Source organism: Carlito syrichta, unplaced genomic scaffold (genome assembly GCF_000164805.1).
Source record: "Carlito syrichta isolate Samal-C Ts95f unplaced genomic scaffold, Tarsius_syrichta-2.0.1 Scaffold301817, whole genome shotgun sequence".
NCBI lineage: Eukaryota > Metazoa > Chordata > Mammalia > Primates > Tarsiidae > Carlito > Carlito syrichta.
The window spans coordinates 63,015-84,970 of record NW_007245913.1 but is presented as its reverse complement, the minus strand read 5'-3'; the positions used below and the strand labels follow the sequence as shown (position 1 = coordinate 84,970).

Genomic DNA, 21,956 nt, shown 5'->3' with positions numbered 1-21,956 from the left:
AATTTTACTTGTAATTTGGAAGAAAAAAAGATATTTAGCAAGTAATTCGAAACATTTTTATATTAAAACATGAATTCTTTCAGTCTGCTCAGGCTGCTGTCATGAAATACCACAGACTGAGTGGCATAACAAGAGAAATCTTATTTTCTGGAGATTGGGAAATCCAAGGTCAAGGAAGCCACTGATCTTGGCTCTCTTACTGGCTTGGAAATGGCTCCTCACATGGTAAAGAGAGATTTTTCTCTCTTTCTCTCTTTTTATAAGGGTACTAATCTCATCATGAAAGTCTTATCCTCATGACCTCTTCTAGCCCTAATTATTTCACAAGTGTCCATCTCCAAATACCATGAAATGGGGGTTAGGGCTTCAACATATGAATTTGGCAGAGGAAGACACAGACATTCAGTTCATAACATATATTATGAAATGAAATACAAATTGTCTTTGAATTTAAAAGGAATAAAAGGAATTTTCAAGTTTAAGCTTTACTCCAAGCTCTATCTTTCCTTTCTCCCTTTTCCCACAGGCTGACGGAATGACTGCTGATAGCAAATTTTATATTACAGGTCTGCCTGTGTTGTAATATGGAACCTCCACAATAAGTCAACTTTGTTACTAAGCATACGGTTTAGTTCAGCTGAAATTATTTTTGTAGCAAGACGTTCTCAGTGAAGGAAGCACAGTGTTGATTCACAATATGGTGTAAGGCTCCTTATCTGGATGGAGATTGGCATCCTGAGTAGTACTGAAGTAATATGTTATTTGTTTACTGTTCTCTGTTTTTTTGTTGTTGTTGTTTTTTTTTTTTTAGAATAACGTAAAGTAAAATGCATAAGCCTTAAATTACTCTGTTTGGTGAATTCTGACAGTTTTAAACATCTGTTGTTATAACCACTTCCCAGTGCAAGATATAGAAGATAATTCTGTTACCACAGGAGTTTTTCCCTTCATGCACCTTTGAAGTCAATCTCTTATTCCCATCTGACTTCCCTCCTTAGACAACCATTCTCTTTGTTTCTATTGCTGGAGATTTTTTGCCTATTCTAAAATTTCATATAAGTGAAATCATACCATATATATTCTTTTATGTCTGACTTCTCTCAAGGTAGTATTTTAGAGATCCATTTTGTTTTAGGTATCAATAATTGATTCTTTTTTATTTGCTTAGTAGCATTTCATTGAGAGAATATACCATAATCTGTTCATTCATTCTTCAGATCTTTATATTTATTTCAGTGGAAGTTTTGGAAAGGAAGTGACCTTGGACATCTGTACTTTCAAAACCAGAAATATAACTGAATGTGTCATTACTGCTGTTAGAGTGGCAGTGATATGTGCTATGTATTACATATTGCATTAAGCAGTAAATTGTATTGAAAACTTCTAAAATTTTGGGATACATTATACTTCTTGCACATTCCTTAATATTGTTTTTTGCTTCCATAGTTGCTAAACTATGCTCTGCTGCTTGATAGTTATTTTTTAATTATTGGACATATTACATCAGATGGCCAAAAGGCATTTATTTATATATATATATATATATATATATATATAATTTTTTTTTTAATTGTTATTTATTTATTTATTTATTTTTTTGAGTTGGAGTCTCACTCTGTCGCCCAGACTGGAGTGCAGTGGCCACTCCCGGCCACCGCAGCCTTGACCTGCTGGGCTCCAGCGATCCTTCCGCCTCAGCCTTCCAAGTAGCCGGAATTACAGGCATGTACTACCACGCCCGGCTGATTTTTTATTTATTGTAGAGATGAGGTCTCGCTGCCCAGGCGGGTCTCAAACCTGCGGGCTCAGGCAATCCACTCACCTCAGCCTCCCAAAGGCACGGGATTACAGGCTAAGCCACCCACCCCGGCTTATTTATATATTTTTGTGGGAAAATTGAAGTGCTTGAATTTATTTTAGTGTATGGTATTAGGTAACAATTTCATTAAAAATTTAATTAAACTTTATATTCAAGGTATAAATTCATACACAATTTTAAGAAATAATACATTGTACATTTTACCCAGTTTTCTTGTACATTTTACCCAGTTTTCCTCATTGGTAACATCTTGCAGAACAATATCACAACTAGAATATTGACATTGATACAATCAAGATACCAAACCTCTCTGTCACCACAAGAATCCCTCCTGTTGTCCTTTTTATAGCCTTATAGCCACTCCCATTTTCTTCTTGCCCCCACTCTTCTCTTAACCCCTTTCAACCCCTTTTTTTCTTTTTTCTTTTTTTTTGAGTTGGAGTCTCACTCTGTGTCTCACCCAGGTTGGAGTGACGTGGCACGCTCCCAGCCACCGCAGCCTCGGCCTGCTGAGCTCAGGTGATACTTCCGCCTCTGCCTTCCAAGTAGCCGGAACTATAGGTGTGCTCTACCATACCCAACTAATTTTTTTGACTTATTGTAGAGACGAGGTCTCACCATGTTGCCCAGGCTGGTCTTGAACCCATGGGCTCAGGCAATCCTCTTTCCTCGGCCTCCCAAGGTGCTGGGATTATAGGCTTGAGCCATCACACCCAGCCTCAACCCCTTTCAAATATATTCTCTATTTCTGTATTTTTATCATTTAAGAATGCTGAAATCATATGGTTCATTACCTTTGGAATCGACTTTTTATTCACTCGCCATAATTCTCTTGAGAGTCGTCCAAGTTGTTGAGTGTTTCAGTAGTTTCATTCTTTTTTGTTGCTGAATGATATTCCATGGTATGGATATACCACCATTTGTGTAACCATTAACTTGTGGAAGTACATCTGAGTTATTTCCAGTTTGAGGTTGTTATGGATAAAGCTGCAGTAAACATTTATATAAAAGATTTTTTGGGAATGTAAATTTTATTTCTTTGGAATAAATACCTAAGACTGCAGTTTCTGAGTTGTATGGTAGTTGCATGTTTAATTTTTTAAGAAAATGCTACATGGTTTCCTGCGTGACTGTACCATTTTACATTCTTATTTGTAATGTATGAATGATCTGGCTTCTCTCCCTTCTTGCTAGCATTTGGAGTTGTCACTATCTTAGCCATTATGATAGGTGTGTAGTGACATCTCATTGTGGTTTTCATTTCATTTCCTTAATAGCTAATGATATACATCTTTCGAAATATTTATTTGCCATCTGTTGCTCCTCTTTGGTGCAATATCTCTTTTGTCCATTTATTTATTTTTTTAAAAATTTTATGGAGACAAGGTCTTGCTGTGTTGACCGAGCTGGTCTCAAGCTCCTGGACTCAAGCGATTCTCCTACTTAGCCTCTCAAGGTGCAGGGATTACAGACACAAGCCACTGTGCCTGACCTTTTTTCTTTTTTGAGTTAGGGTCTCACTCTGTTGCCCAGGCTGGAGTGCAGTGTCATCGTCATGGCTTACCATAGCCTCGAACTCCTGGGCTTAAGGAATCTCCCGCTTCAACCTCCTGAGTAACTGGGACTACATCACACTCAGCTAATCTTTTGTTTTTTTTGTAGAGATGAGGTCTTGTTATATCACCTAGACTGATCTTGAATTCTTGGGCTCAAGCAATCCTCTTACTTTAGCCTCCCAAAGTGCCAGGATTATAGATGTGAGCCACTGAGCCCAGCCTATTTCATAGATATTTGTTGAATGGTGTCAAACATCATTCTACATGCTAGAATTCACCAGAACAGATGATCTCTGATTTCACGGAGCTTATGTTTTATAGGGAACCCAGTAGAGATAAGTGGAAAGGAGATTATTTGTATATTGATTGATTTAAATGATATACCTGGAGTAAGGTGGACAAATCTTAAGAATAGATAGCTAGACAAATTTTTCTCATGTGACTACCACCCAGATCCAAAGGCTCCTGCTTGTCTTTTGGTTAAAAGTTTGAAATTAGAGTTTTTAAAAGGGAGAAGGGATGGGAGGAATGTGTGATATCTTTTCTACTTTTGGTAGGTGTGTAAAGGAGGAAATTATTTTGTGGACTACTGGGCTAGTAGTCAGAGCACTATTTCCTGTTGGAAAGAAGGAAACTGAACTTGGAGTCAAATCTATGTTTTGCCTATGATTTCCCCATTCAGTTATAGGACTATACCTATTGAAGAGGTCTACTGTTTTAGTAAGAATTTTTGTCAATGACAGAAAAAGTTAACCCCAATATTCCATTCTCTGAGTGCATTATCAATTCTGTAATCATTCTATAATATATCTTATCTAAATATAAATAATACTGAATAATTTGTGTTAATATTTTTTTCATAAGAGTAAAACAAATTTCTAGTTAACTTATTTGGGTTTTTATTATTTATTTATTCATTTTTTTGGGTCAGAGTCTCATGCTCTTGCCGAGGCCGGAGTGCAGTGGCATGCTCATGGCCACTGCACCCTGACCTGCTGGGCTCAGGAGATCCTTCTTCAGCCTTTCGAGTAGCTGGGACTACAGGTATGCATCACCATGCCCACCTAATTTTTTAATTTATTGTAGAGACGAGGTCTTGCCTAGTTGCCGAGGTTTGTTTTGCTCCCCTGGGCTCAGGCAAGTCCTCTCATCTTGGCCTCCCAAAATGCTGGGATTATAGGCATGACCCACTGTGTGTGGATAGTTGACTTCTGTGTACTCTGGTTTTTATCAGATCAAAATAATTCTTTAAAAGTTTTGGGCTTTTAAAATTTTTTTCTTTAAGTTCATAAACAAGTTTATAATTTTGGGCATAGTGTTTTTCTCTTTGAAATTTCTTTGATTTCCTTTGGGGGAATTAATGGCATTTAAAAAACTTAAATATTTGTTGTTTCTGTGTTTATGCAGCATTTGAGTTAGTACATTTAATAGGTTATATAATATCTTTTCAGTTTGGGCTTTCTCAGTTTTTTAAAATAATGTTAAATTAATAAAAGAATATAAATTGTAGACCACAGCCAGGCTCGGTGGCTCAGCCTGTAATCCCGCGCCTTTGGGAGGCTGAGGTGAGTGGATTACCTGAGTCTGCGGGTTCGAGACCCGCCTGGGCAGTGAGACCTCATCTCTACAATAAATCAAAAAATCAGCCGGGCGTGGTAGCGCATGCCTGTAATTCCGGCTACTTGGAAGGCTGAGGCGGAAGGATCGCCAGAGCCCAGCAGGTCGAGGCTGCGGTGGCCGGGAGTGGCCACTGTACTCCCGTCTGGGCGACAGAGTGAGACTCCAACTCTAAATAAATAAATGAATGAATGAATGAATGAATGAATGAATTGTAGACCACATGCTTTATGTATGAGTAATGATTATTATTTTATCTTTGCAGATTTTGAAAGACATAGCCAATCGATACCATATGATGAGTGGTTCCAAAATACATTTTGTGCCTGGCTGGGATTGTCATGGTTTGCCCATTGAAATAAAAGTATTATCAGAACTTGGTGGGAAAGCTCAGAATCTTTCAGCTATGGAAATTAGACAGAAAGGTAAATAATCTCTGTCTTAAAATGATAATTTGTAAACACCTAGTTTCCTTGGAAAAGTTAAGGGGTTTTATTTGCTTTTTTTTTTTTTGAGTTGGAGTCTCACTCTGTCGCCCAGCCTGGAGTCCAGTGGCCGCTCCTGGCCACCGCAGCCTCAATCTGCTGGATCTGGCGATCCTTCTGCCTCAGCCTTCCAAGTAGCTGGGACTACAGGCACGCGCTACCATGCCCAGCTAATTTTTTTTTTTTTAATTTATTGTAGAGATGAGGTCTCGCTTGCCCAGGCGGGTCTCGAACCCACGGGCTCAGGTAGTCCACTCACCTCAGCCTCCCAATGGCGCGGGATTACAGGCTGAGCCACCGAGACTGGCCTAGTTAAGGGGTTTAAAAGGAAACTTCTGTTTTGTTTATAACGGCATGTATTATAACACACTTGTGTCACAGAAAATTCAGATTTGGTTTAATTGATTTCTGTGAGAACTTACGTTTAGATATTGAATGAAAGACTTTGTGAGCATTTCCAATTGCGGTTTTTTAGTGTTCATGGTTTATGAAACTATTATTTTGGCAGTTTTTAAAAACTCTGCTGGTTAGAGTTTGTTGACTCATTTTAGGCACTAAACTAGAAATAAATTATAAAATACATATATCTAAAACTATTCTCTTGTTTGATCCTTTCTTTTAGTAGACTGAGCCAGGGAGGAATCTTATATGTTATACAATTATATATTTGGTTATGATTGTGATTTTCTTTCTTTTTTTTTACTTTCTCGTGAAACATATTTTAATTGGCTTAGATTTGATATTCTGCTTAATTTATGTATAATGAAATGAAAGTTATTCTCTTTTTTTAAATTAAAAAAAAATTAGAATTAACTTTTCTAGTTTATTTTTCTTAAATGTCAAGTCATTGTATAAAGTCTGGTAAATACAGAAGACAAAAATAAAAATTTTAACTTTTGAAATTTCAGTTAAATTTAGAATTTGTTGTAGGTTTCTTCTGAACACTGTTAATCTTTAAGTTATATCTTATTATTAAAAAATTTTTATAGTCTTACTGTATATAGCACCTGTACTTAGAGAGATACATGCTAAATCATGTTTAAGAATTTGAGTTCATTGAATTTCGAAAGCTTTTTTTCTTTTTCTTTTCTTTTTTTCCTTTTTATTTTTTAGCTAGATCATTTGCTAAAGCAGCCATTGAGAAACAGAAATCAGCATTTATTCGTTGGGGAATAATGGCAGATTGGGATAATTGCTACTATACATTTGATAGAAAATATGAAGCCAAACAATTGAGAGTTTTCTACCAAATGTATGATAAGGTAATGAAGTATTTTTCTTTCCTTTGAGTGTGTTAAAGTATGTACTATAAAATACCAGCTTTTATATAATACCTTTGTCTTTTATAGGGCTTGATTTATCGATCTTACAAACCTGTGTTTTGGTCTCCCTCATCTAGGTATATTTTTGGGGGTTTTTTGGTAATTAAAGGGGATAAATTTGTGAGTCTTCCAAATTTTTATGTTTAATATTTTTAACCCTTAGGACTGCGTTGGCCGAAGCAGAACTTGAATATAATGCTGAGCATGTCAGTCGTTCAATATATGTAAAATTTCCTCTCTTGAAACCTTCTCCTAAGCTGGCATCTCTCATAGGTAAGATTAATTTGTTCCTTGAGTTTATTAAAGTTACAGAATTATATCATTTGCTAACATATTTACAACTTTCTTTTCACAGATAGTTCGACTCCTATTAGTTTTTTAGTCTGGACCACTCAGCCTTGGACAATTCCAGCCAATCAAGCTGTTTGCTATATGCCAGAATCAAAGTAGGTACAGTATTGCATTTGTTGTTTTATTCACAAATAGGATCTGTTCCATCACTAGCATTATTTTTACATTTATTTTATCTTTATTATTCTTTTAAAATTTAGTGAATCGTATCTTAGCTATTATGTTCATATAGATTTAATTAAACTTTAGATGATTCCTCCTAAGACCTTATATCTAGCTTTTTGGGAAAAATTAAATAGAGATGTAAGTTATGAAGTATTTTTAAAATAGTACATTTTGATCTTCAAGTTTTTCTGAAATGATATAAAAATTAAAATATCTGTGGCTTTTCTTGTTTCATTATTTGTAATTCTCTCCTAAAATTTTATGTTAGGTATGCTGTTGTGAAATGTTCCAAGTCTGGAGACCTCTACATACTGGCTGTAGATAAAGTAGCATCTGTTGCTTCTACTTTAGAAACAACATTTGAGATTATTTCAACATTTTCAGGTGAAGACTTTTAGATATTCTGACTATCATAGTCATAAAAATATTTGATTGATTTTTGGTTAATTTGAGTTCACTACTTAGCTGAACATTGCTCATTGTGAATTGAAACACATATAGCCTCTACCATTCCAGAATATGTTTCACATTGATTACACTGAAAAAGAATAGACATGAAACATATTAGGAGTATAGAAGAATGTGAACATTGACTAAGGTACAACAGATAAAAAAACCGTTTCTGGCAAATATCCAGTAGTTACTTTGTAAGAGTTTATGAAAAATAACTGTTAAAATTGTTTTTATTTGGATTAATACAAGGAACAAAGAAGGAAATAAATATACTTATTTCTTAGTATATAATTTAACAGAGAATTGAATAAATTCTGAAAATTATCTCAAAAGCAGTTCTTCTATCAAAAGAATTCTTAGTAAGTTATAATTTGGGACATCTGGAATAGTGACTGATATTGGAATATAATTATGGAATTGTAGAGAAGTTTTAAATTATCTTTGATCCTTAGGTATGCTATATCTTTGAGTGTCTTGCTAAGATAGCAGTCATATGAATAAAGATAACAAATAATGGAAAGACTGTCTAGCTAATTAGGAAAACCCTCTTAATTCATCAGTTCAGATACAGACCAATTAGGAGTTTAAACAGCCTTAACAAAAATTAGGCTGCTTGATGACGTGAGAAGATTGCTTGAGCCCAGGAGTTCAAAACCAGCCTGGGCAACATAGCAAGACCTCGTCTCTACAAAAAAATCTAAAAATTAGAAGGACGTAGTGGTGCTCTTCTATAGTCCCAGCTACTCAGGAGACTGAGGTGGAAGGATCACCCAAGTCTAGTAGATCAAGGCTGTGGTGAGTCGTAATTGTGCCACTACACTCCAGCCTAGGTGACACAGTGAGACTCCAACTCAAAAAAACAAGCAAGCAAACAAAAAAAAAACCAACAAAAAAGAAAAAAGACCATAATAAAAATTAAAAGGGTTTTATGACAAAGGCAAGAAGAGAGACTTCATTGACAAGTTAGATGTTATCAGAAAAGCTAAACACATGATTTTTGATAGTATTAAGATTAAATTTAAAGATCTTTTATCTAGATTGCATAATTGTTTCAAATTAATACTGTGCAGAAAATTATTGGGTTGCCATTTTGAACCACCACATTGCAGAGGATTATATCTACTTCTCATTTCTGGAGTAATAAGCTGGCATCGACAAGCTTACTACTACTGTAAAGTAGTAGGAATGTTTGACAGCTAAAATGGAGTAATTTGTATGGGGTAGGTTTTCTTTTTCACAAAAATATATATTAATTTCTTATTAATTATTTAGGGATATTTATGGGGCGTGAGGGAGAGTATGAAGTGGTAGATACAGTGAGTATCTAAACACTTAAACTGCATTAGCTCTGTTTATACTCATAACAACCTTCTGAGGTAGGAACTATAATTATCTGCATTTTATAGATTCTTGAATGCCATAGGATTTGAGTCCAGCCAATCTTGTTCTGGATTCTACACTTTTAGCTTGATGTTCTATTGCTGAGCTTAAGGAGATAGATTTCCCATATAAAGCGATTCTTAATAGTGACTTTCTTTCTCCACAGGTGTAGATTTGGAAAACGGCACATGTAGTCATCCTTTAATTCCTGATAAAGTCTCTCCTCTTTTACCTGCAAATCATGTGACCATGGCAAAAGGAACAGGATTGGTTCATACAGCTCCAGCTCATGGTATGGAAGATTACAGTGTAGCATCTCAACACAACCTGCCCATGGTACTGTTCCTCCTTTTTTCTTTTTAATGATTCATCTTGTAGAGTACATCCTAACATCTTTATTTTTTGATAATAATGATGTTTTTTTTAATGGTTCAATTTGCTATATAGAAATCATTTGCTTTGTTCACTGCTAGAATGTTAGTAATCCTAGATCTCAGAATCACAATAGTAATAAAATAGATAGAGGTCATTTTTTCCTAACTTACTCTATGTTCAGATGTGGAATTTGTCTACCAAGAGGAAATGTGACTTCACTTTGGTGCCAATGGACCGATAATAAGATTTTTTGTAATCACAAACTGGGATGCTTAGGGGTGTGCAATTGATAAAGCTTCAGTAATTCATACTAATTGAGAAAGATTTCCCAGAATTAGCATAGAATCAGCACAAAATTAGAATTGAAGGATATATGTTATATGGGGCACTTCTCAGATACTTTTTTCATGTATTAAGTTAATATACAAATGACCTTCAGTCCCTGAAAAATGACGAGTAGATTTTACCAAAGAGTTGAAAAGGACAGTTTGTTTTAACTGAATGTTCTCTCTAAATTTATTTTACACATACTTTAGTCACTTAGCAAGTTTTTCCATTTATTTAAAAGGTAACTCTCAAAAGGAACAACTGCTTAGATTTGTAAACAGTAGGACAGCTCAAAGATGTTTTAGTATAGCTTGTTACTAAACTTTAGGTATGTGTTTTAATAACACATTTTGCCTTTGGTGATTTAAATGTATAACATTTATAAATTCCGCCGGGCTCGGTGGCTCAGCCTGTAATCCCGTGCCTTTGGGAGGCTGAGGTGAGTGGATTGCCTGAGCCCACGGGTTCGAGACCCACCTGGGTAGCGAGACCTCATCTCTACAATAAATAAAAAAATCAGCTGGACGTGGTAGCGCATGCCTGTAATTCCGGCTACTCGGAAGGCTGAGGCGGAAGGATCGCCGGAGCCCAGCAGGTCGAGGCTGCGGTGGCTGGGAGTGGCCACTGCACTCCAGTCTGGGCGACAGAGTGAGATTCCAACTCAAAAAAAAAAAAAAAAAATTTATAAATTCCTATTGACTAAATACCCAAAGTTTCTATGTAGTAAGAGACTAGGCTATACGAGATGTCTTATATATATTGTTTTGCCAGATATTGTCATAAGATGAAATGTCTTTGTAGGATTGTTTAGTGGACGAAGGTGGAATTTTTACAGATGTTGCAGGTCCTGATCTTCAAAACAAGGCTGTACTTGAAGAGGGAAATGATGTGGGTAAGTATTGCGTCTGTTGGTATCATAAATATATGTTTTCTGAAAAGCAGCCAACAATAACCTTTGCTAGCTATTCTCCCTTCTTATACTTTCAATAGAAACAAAAAGCTAAAATTGTATTTTGTTTTGCCATATGGTTTAGAATAGAGTTTGGGAATTTTTCATTTTTTCTTCAAAGCTACTCTAATTTTATGCAAACCAGGAAAGTTAACAGGGAGTGAAGTTAATCTTAGGGTTACTAAGATAATGATCTGCAGTATTACTTTTGCACAAGGATAAAATCAATATTGGGGCTAGGTGTTGATTGTGAATCAAATATTCCCCACCATTTTATAACCTTTGTAAATAACTGACCCATATAGTATGGTTTATGTATTAGGTTCTTCGGAGTCTTTCAATCTTGAATTGTCTTTCTAGATTCAGAGGCCAGATGCTATGATATCCTTTCTTTACACACACTAAGACTAAAGCTAATTAGACCTGGTATATATTACTTTTCTAGGGCTACTATTAAAAATCACCATAAATTTACTGGCACAAAACAGAAATGTGTTCTCTCACGTTCTGGAAGCTAGAAGTCTAAAATCAAGGTACTGGGAGGACCATGTGCCTCTGAAGATTCTATGGGAGAATCCTTATTTGCCTCTTTCTAGCTTCTGGTTGCTCCTTGGAAATCTTTGGCATTCCATGGTTTATAGCTGCATCAATCCAGTCTCTGCCTCTGTTGTCTCATGGCCTTCTTTAACTCTTACGTGCCTTTCTGTGTAGCCTCTCTTCTTATAAGGACAGTGGTCATTGGATTTATGGCCTTCTCTAATGCAGTGTGACCTCATCTTAATTACACCTTCAAAGACTCAATTTCATGTGAGGTCACACTCACTGTTACTGGGGTTAGGAACTTTTTGGGAGACATAATTCCACCCACTACACTGGTTTCTTCTGGGTAATCTAGAGACCGTTTTAAGATTATGACTGAATTTCAAACAGAATTCTAGGTATGTTCTGTTCATCTTTCCTTTGAAGTAAAGAGCTGTAGAAGTGGCATAATTTGGAGTCTGATTAAGATTTTACAATCCCTGCTTTTATTTTTTGCCGGGATATAACCCAGAGTATGTCTTTGATACCTGCAAGGTCGCTACTCTTCTTGGCACTTATTGGTCCAGATTTAGTACTCCCTGGAAGTTTAGAACATTATTAGATGTTCATAGTACTTTTAAATTATGTCTAAAAAAAATTTGTTTTTTTTTCAAGTTATAAAGATGCTTCAGACTGCAAATAATTTGTTGAAAGAAGAAAAATTGGTACACAGCTATCCCTATGACTGGAGGACTAAGAAACCAGTGGTTATTCGTGCCAGCAAGCAGTGGTTTGTGAATATCACAGATATTAAGGCTACAGCCAAGGTATAAAAGTATCCTTTTGCAAGGGGTTGGTTTTATCATTCTCTTAGTATAAAACAGTTGCTTATGAGGCTAAGGTGGGTTTTGGGAGTGAAAGGGATTGCTACTATTTTGATTTATTTTCATAAAATCGTAGAATTTTAGATCTGGAAGAAGCTTGGACTTCTGTTCTTTTTTTATACATGTGTGGAAAATGAGGCTTAGCCAGGCACGGTGGCTCACTCCTGTAATACCAGCACTTTGGGAGGCTGAGGCGAGAGAATTGCCTGAGCCCAGTGGTTTGAGACCAGCCTGGGCAACTTGGTAAGACCTCGTCTCTACAATAAAGCAACAACAACAACAAAAATTTAATCGAGTATGGTGGCGCATGCCTGTAGTTCCAGCTAGGTGGAAGGATTACCTGAGCCCCACAGGTTGAGGCCGTGGTGGCCATGAGTGTGCCACTGCACTCCAGCCAGAGTGAGACTCCAACTCAAAAAAAAAGAGGCTTAAGGAGGTTAGGTGACTAACCCAAATCTTCTCCATGTTATAAAAGTAGCATAGAATTAGGACAGAACTGAACTTGTTTACCCTCCCAGAACCTCAACTTCCTCATCAACACAAAGTGATACTAGTGCCTACCTCATGGGGTAAGTGAATAAAAGTCCCAAAAGAATGTCTGGCACATAATAGACATTCAGTACAACTCTTTTTAAACCCTTTGCTTCCTTGAGACTCAAATTGTAATCCATTTAAAAAATTGTTGCTTTGAGGTAATAAATACTTTATAATTGGTATTCTAAATATTTAATATATATTTGAACACTTCAATTTACTACATACGTGTATCTGTGTATGTATCTACGTAGGCAAACCTCTTTCACAACTTGATTCTAGTCAATGAAGGAGCTTAAATATATATATATATTGGCCAAGTGTGGTGTTTCACACCTGTAATCCCAGCACTTTGGGAGAGGATTACCTGAGCCAAGGGTTTGAGACCAGCCTGGGCAACTTGGTGAGACCGTATTTCACAGTTCATCAAAAAAATGAGCTGAGTGTGGTGGTGCGTGCCTGTGGTTCCAGCTACTTGGAAGGCTGAAGCTGAAGGATTGACTGAGCCCAGCAGGTGAAGGCTGCAGTGGCCATGAGTGTGCCACTGCAGTCCAGCCTGGGTGACAGAGTGAGACTCTGACTCAAAAACACACACACACACACACACACACACACACACACACACACACACAGCTGAATATACAGATATTTTGCTTGACAGCTTCCATCTGATATACTATTGACCTGGAAATTTGAAGTCCTCGACAGAATTAAGCATAGCAATTTATATTTTCTCTCTGTAATGTAGACATTTATAATATATAGTGTGCTTTGTTTTTTTCTTCCAATGGAGCCTGTCTTCCTTACTTGTAAATGTTAAAATTTCTAACTTCCAGCTCTTCTGGGAATTTTGGTTGCAGAACATCTAAGTCTGATGCAGTATGTTTAGCCTAAGTTTTAGAGGTTTTTTTTTTTAACTTTTTTATAGACAATTTTTCGTTGTTCTTTGTAGAAGTAATGATAATGGGGTAATGTACTGTCATATTCCTGTCACTCAGTTTCAGCACTAGTCAACTTTTGGCCAATTTTGTTTTTATCTACACCCCTCCTAATAGCCACCTTTTTACCCCTTAACCATTAGATTATTTTGAAGCAAATTCCAGGCATTATTTCTTCCATATTGTATTATATATCATCCAGGCAGTATTTCAGCATGTGTATCTGAAAGATAAACTCTTTACAGCATGATTCACATGCCATTATCACCACTTTTAAAAAGCAATAGCTATTTTTTAACAAAATCAAATACCCAATCAGTATTCACATTTCTTAGATTTTTAAACCAAGTACAATATTCATCAAATTGAATTTCAGAGATGTTGCCATTCTGCCGGTAGGTGGTGCTATAAAGGGTTTTTTGGGGGAGGATTTCTGGTTGTTAAGGTAAGAGAGGAAACCATTAAATCTATTCTGAAAATATAAAAATGTTTTCATTAATGGACTAAGAGATTTTTAAAAGTGAAGGTAACACGTTTTGGCTTTTTTGGAGATTTTTTTACTAAACATTTTTGCTATACAATTAATCTTTTGATAATTGACAAATGAAATGAAATACTAGTAATTTACAACTTTTGGGGGAAGGAGTGAAAATTCTTAAGGGATGGTAAGTAAAAAGGAAGTAACTTATTTATGACTGTTTTCTATATTGTAAACCATAGTATGTAAAATCGGGCTATATTGTAATCTTTGTCAAACCTAGGACAGCAGCTTATTTCTTAATCATTTTTAAAACTGGTAGAAATCAAGTATGAATTTATTTTATTTTATTTCTGAGTTGGAGTCTCACTCTGTCGCCCAGGCTGGAGTACAGCAGGTCATGGACACTGTAGCCTTGACCTGCTGGGCTTAGACGATCCTTCTGCTTCAACCTTCCAAGTGACTGGAACCATAGGTTACCATGCCCAGCTAATTTTTTGATTTATTGTAAGGATGAGGTCTCACATGTTGCCCAGGCTGGTCTCAAACCTATGGACTCAGGCAGTCCTCTCACCTCCGCCTCCCAAAGTGCTGGGATTACAGGTGTGAGCCACTGTGCCCAGCTTGAATTGATTTTAATTGTAATTTGATGAACTATAATACTTTTATGAAAGCTTTTATTATCATTTCTGATCTAGGGTTGGTGTAAACTAGAAATGGGTTAAATCTCATGTTACATCTTACAAAGGTGAAGTCTGCTCTTGCTGTTTTAAAGTCCTCTGTGGCTTCATTTTTATTCTGCCTCATTTGCTTTGAAATCTTTAGTCTTTATGGGGGAGGGGAGTGGGTGGGTTGGGAAGTCATAGGAATAACTATAAACATCCACAATAAAGGACTACGTTGGGAAATAGAATGACTTCTAGAAAATTTGTTCTGCTTTCTGTCACTAAACTTGATTTATGAATCAATTTTAGGAATTGTTAAAAAAGGTGAAATTTATTCCTGGATCAGCACTAAATACCATGACTGAAATGATGGACAGGCGGCCATATTGGTGTATATCAAGGCAAAGAGCTTGGGGTGTTCCAATTCCTGTGTTTCATCATAAGACAAAAGATGAATACCTGATTAACAGGTAGACCTCTTTCTAAAACTTTTTCATGTTTTAAAGTGAGTTATGTTTTTGTCAAAAATAGAAAAATAACATGGGCTATTGAGAATTCTGTATATATGTTAAATAAAATTTCCAAAATAGCAGTCTTTTGGAGGATGTAAAATATAAATTTCAGAAAAATTCTTTCATATGGTTGAAATATTAACAAAAATTAGATTTTCAAAAACACTAATGATTAGAAGCAAAGGTCTGATCTTTTTCTATGAGAATTTGTTGTGCTAGATTAAGGTGTCAGGTCTAAAATTAGATCATGTTTAATAGGGGAGCCTAAAGTGTGATTTTTCTTTAGGAACAAGAATCACCGTCTTATTCTGCATCTATTCCTCTTTTTTTTTTTTTTTTTTTTTGAGTCAGTATCTTACTCTTCCTCTATAACCTAGACCGGAATGCAGTGGTATGATCACAGCTCACCACAGCCTTGACCTAGGATGACCTAGGATAACCTAGGATAGCCGCTTATTTTTTAATCATTTTAAAAAATGGTTGAAATCAAGTTTGAATTTATTTATTTTATGTTATTTTATTTTAGTACTCTGCCACCCAGGCTGGAGTGCAGCAGGTCACAGCCACTGCAGCCTCTACTTGCTAGGCTCAGGAGATCCTCCTGCCTCAGCCTCCCAAGTAGCTGAGACTACAGGTGTGCACCACCACACCCAGATAATTTTAGCAAGTTTTTTGTAGAGATGAAGTCTCACTATGTTGTCCAATTGGTTTCAAGTTCCTGGACTCAAGCGGTTGTCCCACCTTGACCTCCCATGGTGCTGGGGTCACAGCCTGAGCCTGTGCCTGGCTTACATCTACTCCTCTTTTCAGTGGAAATGAAATTATGTAATTGTTTAGATATCTTAAAATTTAAGAAACTATAATACAGTTCAATGCACATGATTGCGTTGATCATTATATTCCCATATTTCTTTCTTTTTTTTTTTTAATTTGGAATGATGATAGGTGGAGATAGTAGTAGAAATTCTTAGTAGAAAAATGTATACAGTGAAAAGAAGACTTTTTCCTACTGCAAATACCATACCTTTTTTGAGCAGTCGTTCACAGTTCTTTTTAAGTCATTCCAGAAAAATGAATTCCCCTGCCAGCATATACATATATTTTTGCAAAAAGGAATGTTTCCATCTGCTGCTCTGTGCCTTGATTTTTTTTTAACTTTATATCTTATAGTTTGTTCCAGATCAGTACATTTAAATCTGCCTCATTCTTTTTCCTAAGCTTTAATGAGACAGACTTTACATACTATAAAATTCATTTATTGTGACGTATAGAAAATTTATACATTTTTATAGCCATTGTCAGTTGTGTTTTAAAATAAGTCCTTCACCATGAACAGTTTCCTCATGTGCTTTTTGAAGGAGAAGCTACTTGGAAAGAATATGACCTTTGGGAAATGACATCTGAATTTGAACCCAGGCTTCTCTGTTACTGTGTGTGAGACTCTGAGGAATTTACTTAACCTCTCTCTCCTCTATAAAGCAGGAAAAACAATGATTGCATATGGAATGTTATGAATACCAAATAATAAATGCAGGGTTCTTGGTGCAAAGCACAGTGTTCCATAAGTAGGCACTGTTCATATGTTCATTCCAGAAACATTGTTAAGCACTTATTACATATCAGTGCCTGTAGTTGCAATGAACAAGACTGACATTGTTCCAGCTTTTAATGAGATGATAGTCTAGCTAGTTCATCTTCTAGTAATTTTAGGGATGCTTTGAGTGTTGTTGCCGTTTTTTGTTTGTGTTTTGTTTTTTTTTCCAGTCGAGGTCTCTTTGCATGATCATGGCTCACTGTAGCCCTCACATCCTGGGCTCAGGTGATCCTTCCACCCCTGCCTCCTGAGTAGCTGGGACTACAAGGTGCACACCACCACACCAGGCTAATTTATTATTATTATTATTATTTATTTTTTTTAGTCAGAGTCTCCTCACTCTGTTGCCTAGGCTAGAGTGCAGTGGCACATCATGGCTACTGGCAACTTCGACCTCTTGGGCTCAGGCAATCCTTCCCCCTCAGTCTTCCAAGTAGTTGGAACTACAGGCACAGGCCACCACATCAAGCTAATTTTTTGATTTCTTGTAGAGATGAGGTCTTACCGAGTTGCCCAGGCTGTTCTCAAATTCCTAGCCTCAAGCAATCCTCTCACATCAGCCTCTCTAAGTGCTAGGATTACAGGTGTGGGCCACTGATCCTGTCTGCAGCTCTTTTTAACTGGTGTGGAAAAGGGAATGTATTAGGTTTTCATTTTCTTTGAGTAATTTATTTTAATTTGGTTTTGAAATTTGTACTAAAGTATGCTATAGCTTTAGTAAAGAGTGAGCACATTTTGGTAAGTATTTATGTATTTCTTTTTAAAATTTTTCTTAGACATGGTCTCTGTCACCCAGGCAGGAGTATAGTGGCACAATCATAGCTCACTGTAGCCTCAGCCTTCTGGGTTCAAGTGCTCCTCCTGCTTCAGCCTCCCAGTTAGTTGGAACTACAGGCACAAGCCACCATACCGGCCATTTTAAAATTTTTTTTGAGAAACAGGGTCTTGTTGTGTTAACTATACTGGTCTTGAAGTCCTGGGCTCATCTCCCTACCTAGTCCTCTCAAAGTGTTAGGATTCCAGGTGTGAACCACTGTGCCTGGTTGCATTTATGTATTTCTTCAGTTGAGGATCCAGTGAAGGATTTAAAGGTAGAGAGACCAGCAAGTAATGAGTTCAAAAGACTGTAGGCATAGACTTGAATGTCCCTACTTTGGAGTTTTTCAGCATTTTCTACTTTCATTGTCAACATTATCAGCATTTTTTACAATAATCTTATGAATGCATATATTTTAGATGGTTTTAAACATTTTCTATTAAGTGTTTTTTGTTTCATTTTTAAAAAAAATTATTTATAGCCACATACTGGGTTGTTCTCAGTATCTTTTGTCTGAAGGTTTCTTTTCAGTTAGAAAGATAAGTTGTGTTACTGCTTCATGAGTGATTTGACACACCTTATGGCAGCAAGGCTCAGAGGGAAGAACTAGGGGCTGTGCCTTGGGCAAACATGCAACCACAAAATAGCTCATTGGCTTCTTTCCTAGAGGAAGTGGCATTTCACTTGGGCCTCAAGGATAAGGTAGGAAATGGGGAAATGTGTTTTGCAAGTAGAAGGATCAGCAGGAGCTGAAGACCTAGAGGGGAAAGCAAAGCATGTATGAGTATATAGGAACCATGCTGAGATTGTAGGGCACGTGCAGGGAAAGAAAGAGACTAAGAAAGACTGGTTGGAGCAACTTGTAATGAATTCTGAACACTAGGTTAAGGAGTTTACACTTTTTAATAGGCATAAAGAATGAGAGTATGTTTTAGGAAAAGAAACTAGAGGCTAGAGATCAGGAAGTCATTATTATAATATTTCAGTATTTTAACTTGGAGCTGAGATAGGACTCTAGTCTAAATATTGTTGCTATGCTGTTCTTGTAGTTTAGAGCTTGGTCAGGTACAAACTACTAATATCTTAATACTTCTAGTAAGAATTATAGTGAATTTTGTCCAGTTTAGACTTAGTTTTAAAAAAGGACTAAAAGTATAGATGAGATAAATTTATACAAGTATTGTTTAAAATTTCTTTTTGGTGAGTTTTCTTTTAGGGAAACTTATAAACCATGCCATTGTTTCTCATTCTTTTCAGTATTTAGAGAGCAGGATTTTGAAATTTCATTGAAGTGATGAAGGTGGGTGGGGGTTCTGTGGTGAAATGGTGAGTTGTCTGAACTCTGAGGTAGACTATACATATATATTACTAAGGAGAGCAAACTGGTTTGATCAATTATTATTACATCATTTCAGTAAAATATTGCTTAGATTGATTGGTCAGGAAACTAGATAAAATAAATGTGAGCTTTGTCAGAAAAGCACAAACGAGTTTTCATTAGGTAAAAGTTATGTTTTATTTATTATGCGTTACAGATTATTTTCTGTGTAATTGATATTGTGTTGCTTGCATGGTATTACTAGTTGATTTCTGATTTTGAAGTGGCAGAGACATACAGAATATTGGCCTATAGAAATGACAGACAAACTTAGCCATATTGTCTGTCAATTCATAGGTCATTTTCCTGTATACCATTTCTGAATGATGACTTGAATCCTCTTCATTGTTGGATCCTTTTGATGACATAACACTTGAATCTTTAAAAAAATGATATTAATTCTTAATTATTTGTTAATTTTATAAAACAAGATAAAAGCTTATCTTTTTTCCTCCTGAATCAAATGAGAATTAAGTGACTGTGATTTTCTTTCTTATGCCTCTATATTGTAGCAAGTTGGTAATCATCAAACGTAACAGCATCTCCACTGGAAATTGGTACACAATCCACATGGAGTTGCTGTTACACTTGATAACTCCATTAAGCATATCAGAAGATTTCTTCTGCTTTTTTTAATGGAAAAAAAATCTATATAATCTTTAAGTATACTTGTTTCACAGAAAAACATCTTGATTTATTCATTTTCTAAATAAGTTTAAAAACTGGTAGATTTGAAGCTCTGATGTTTCATTTTGATAATGGTCTAATTTCTGTTTTATATTCATATTTGTATTTTATCAAGAAATAATTCCATTTTTGACTTTAATATTATTGGTTATTTTCTGAATCTGTAATATAATATTGTAATTTAAGTTGAAATTTATTCCTGGTGATTCAAAACAAAATAAATAATTTTTAATATAAAAAAAGATAAAACTTAGATACACAGGCTATCTGAAGGAAAAAGAAGTTGGTTAAATTTCTTTCATAATTTCAGATTATTGTAATCAATTTAACACTTAATACAATAATTAATATATGCATTTAGGAAACTAAACCCTGACTTCTGGAAATTATGAGAAATTTAGTAGAAATAGGCAAGGAATTTCCAGTATAATTTGAGTGTTAATTTTAGCTGCCTCAGATTTTTTTCTCATGTTAATAATAACCCTTTGGTAAAAAAATTTATGTTCATTAAATAAGAAAAATGTCTCCAAAATTGTTTTCTTTCACCTTTAAAACATAAGTATAGGATTAAATTAAGAGTAGAACCCCCCCCCCACCAAATTTCATTATGTTCTAGAATTAAATTAATAAACAAATATGAAACATATAGCCTCTTACCTCACTCTTATTCTGGTAACTTGCAGAAGAAGAGTTGTCTTACAGTCCTAACATTTTTGCTTATAAAGATAAAATGCGGAAAACAGTGGAATGACAGCAACAGTTTCTTTGTTACCTAGTGATCTGATGCTACTTAATTTCCAGTAACACACTAAATAAGCTGTCATTCCAATTGATATCAAAATTCAGACTGATTGGTTGGTGTTATAGTTTGTTCATGCTACCTAGTGCGTATTCACTGTTTGAGACCTAGGGACACGTAATGCATGTGTCTAGATAAGGCCTTTGAGTAAAGTACAAAGTTTTATGATGGACTTATTGCTATATGAAAGATAACGTTAAAATGGAAATACAGAGATTATATAGTGATAAGTGGTTTCACCCACTTTTATCAACAGTAATTTATACTGATTTTTAGCTTACAAGTTAACCATGTGTTTGTGTTAACATAGGACATTAACAGAATTTAGGGAAAATTCTCAAGTTTCCAGACAAATTTAGACTTTTTAGTGTATTTTTTCCTGAAGAATATTTAATATCATGGGGAAATTCTTTAAAAATTGATTTAAAAATTTTAAAGCATAATCTCAGTCTTATTATTTTTAAAAATCTCACTTGTAAGAATTTACCCTAAGGAAGTAAGAGGACTAATGTCTCCTATACAGAGATATGTATGTAAGATGTCCAATAACATTGATCATAAAGGAACATGATATAAAAAAAGGAGATATAATTTAAGTAGAAGAATAACTATGTGGCTGTCTAAAATGATAGTTTAAGTCTTAACAATTGCCTAGTTCCCTGTGTATGAAAACCAAATGAACATAACCCATAAACATGTGGCTTTTTCTAGATTTTTACCACACCTCTGTAAGGAGGATATTTTGAGAACTTGTTCAGCATTAGCTTACTTTTTTTTTCAAATTATCTTTTCAGATTTTATTTTAACATTAAATTTATTGTTAGTTTATAATCATAGTAGTTACTGAAGTTTGTAGGTTATATGTCAGTGTTTGTTGTTATTTTTGTTTTAAAACTCTACCATACTTTTTTTAAAGATCATTCAGACTGCCAGAGTACAAGGCAAGAGAAAGCTTTCTCCTTGATACCAATCTTATATACTTGAATTTTGATTTGTTTGGATTGTGAGGAAGTTTTTGTCTTGGACATCAGCATTTTTGTTTGTCATAAGTTTTGTTCTGTTTTCTTTTTTTGTGCGTCTTCTTATTTTTAAATTAATTTTGTTAACTGACAAAAATGTACCTTTATCATCTAGAAAATGATGTTTTGAAATATGTATGTGTACATTGTGGAATGTCTAAATCAAGCTAATTAACATATTTTTTGAGGTTTTCTTTATTCTCTAATTCCAGAATTGACTTTATTATACTGTTTTAAATATATATATATATATTTTTTTTTTTAGTTGGAGTCTCACTCAGTCGCCCAGACTGGAGTGCAGTGGCCGGAGCGGCCACTGCAGCATCGACCTGC

The 21,956-nt window shown here is 35.4% G+C and overlaps 1 protein-coding gene across 1 annotated transcript in view; it reads left to right on the top strand.

Moving 5' to 3' along the window:
- Nucleotides 1–21,956, top strand: part of IARS2 (isoleucyl-tRNA synthetase 2, mitochondrial) — a 45,487-nt gene that overhangs the window by 2,648 nt on the left and 20,883 nt on the right. The window contains exons 3-12 of the mRNA XM_008055304.1: nucleotides 5,258–5,417; nucleotides 6,591–6,739; nucleotides 6,827–6,876; nucleotides 6,963–7,072; nucleotides 7,155–7,245; nucleotides 7,584–7,699; nucleotides 9,315–9,484; nucleotides 10,652–10,742; nucleotides 11,994–12,145; nucleotides 15,127–15,287. Of these exons, the coding sequence (XP_008053495.1) occupies nucleotides 5,258–5,417; nucleotides 6,591–6,739; nucleotides 6,827–6,876; nucleotides 6,963–7,072; nucleotides 7,155–7,245; nucleotides 7,584–7,699; nucleotides 9,315–9,484; nucleotides 10,652–10,742; nucleotides 11,994–12,145; nucleotides 15,127–15,287 (1,250 nt within the window). The remainder of the gene's footprint in view (nucleotides 1–5,257; nucleotides 5,418–6,590; nucleotides 6,740–6,826; nucleotides 6,877–6,962; nucleotides 7,073–7,154; nucleotides 7,246–7,583; nucleotides 7,700–9,314; nucleotides 9,485–10,651; nucleotides 10,743–11,993; nucleotides 12,146–15,126; nucleotides 15,288–21,956) is intronic.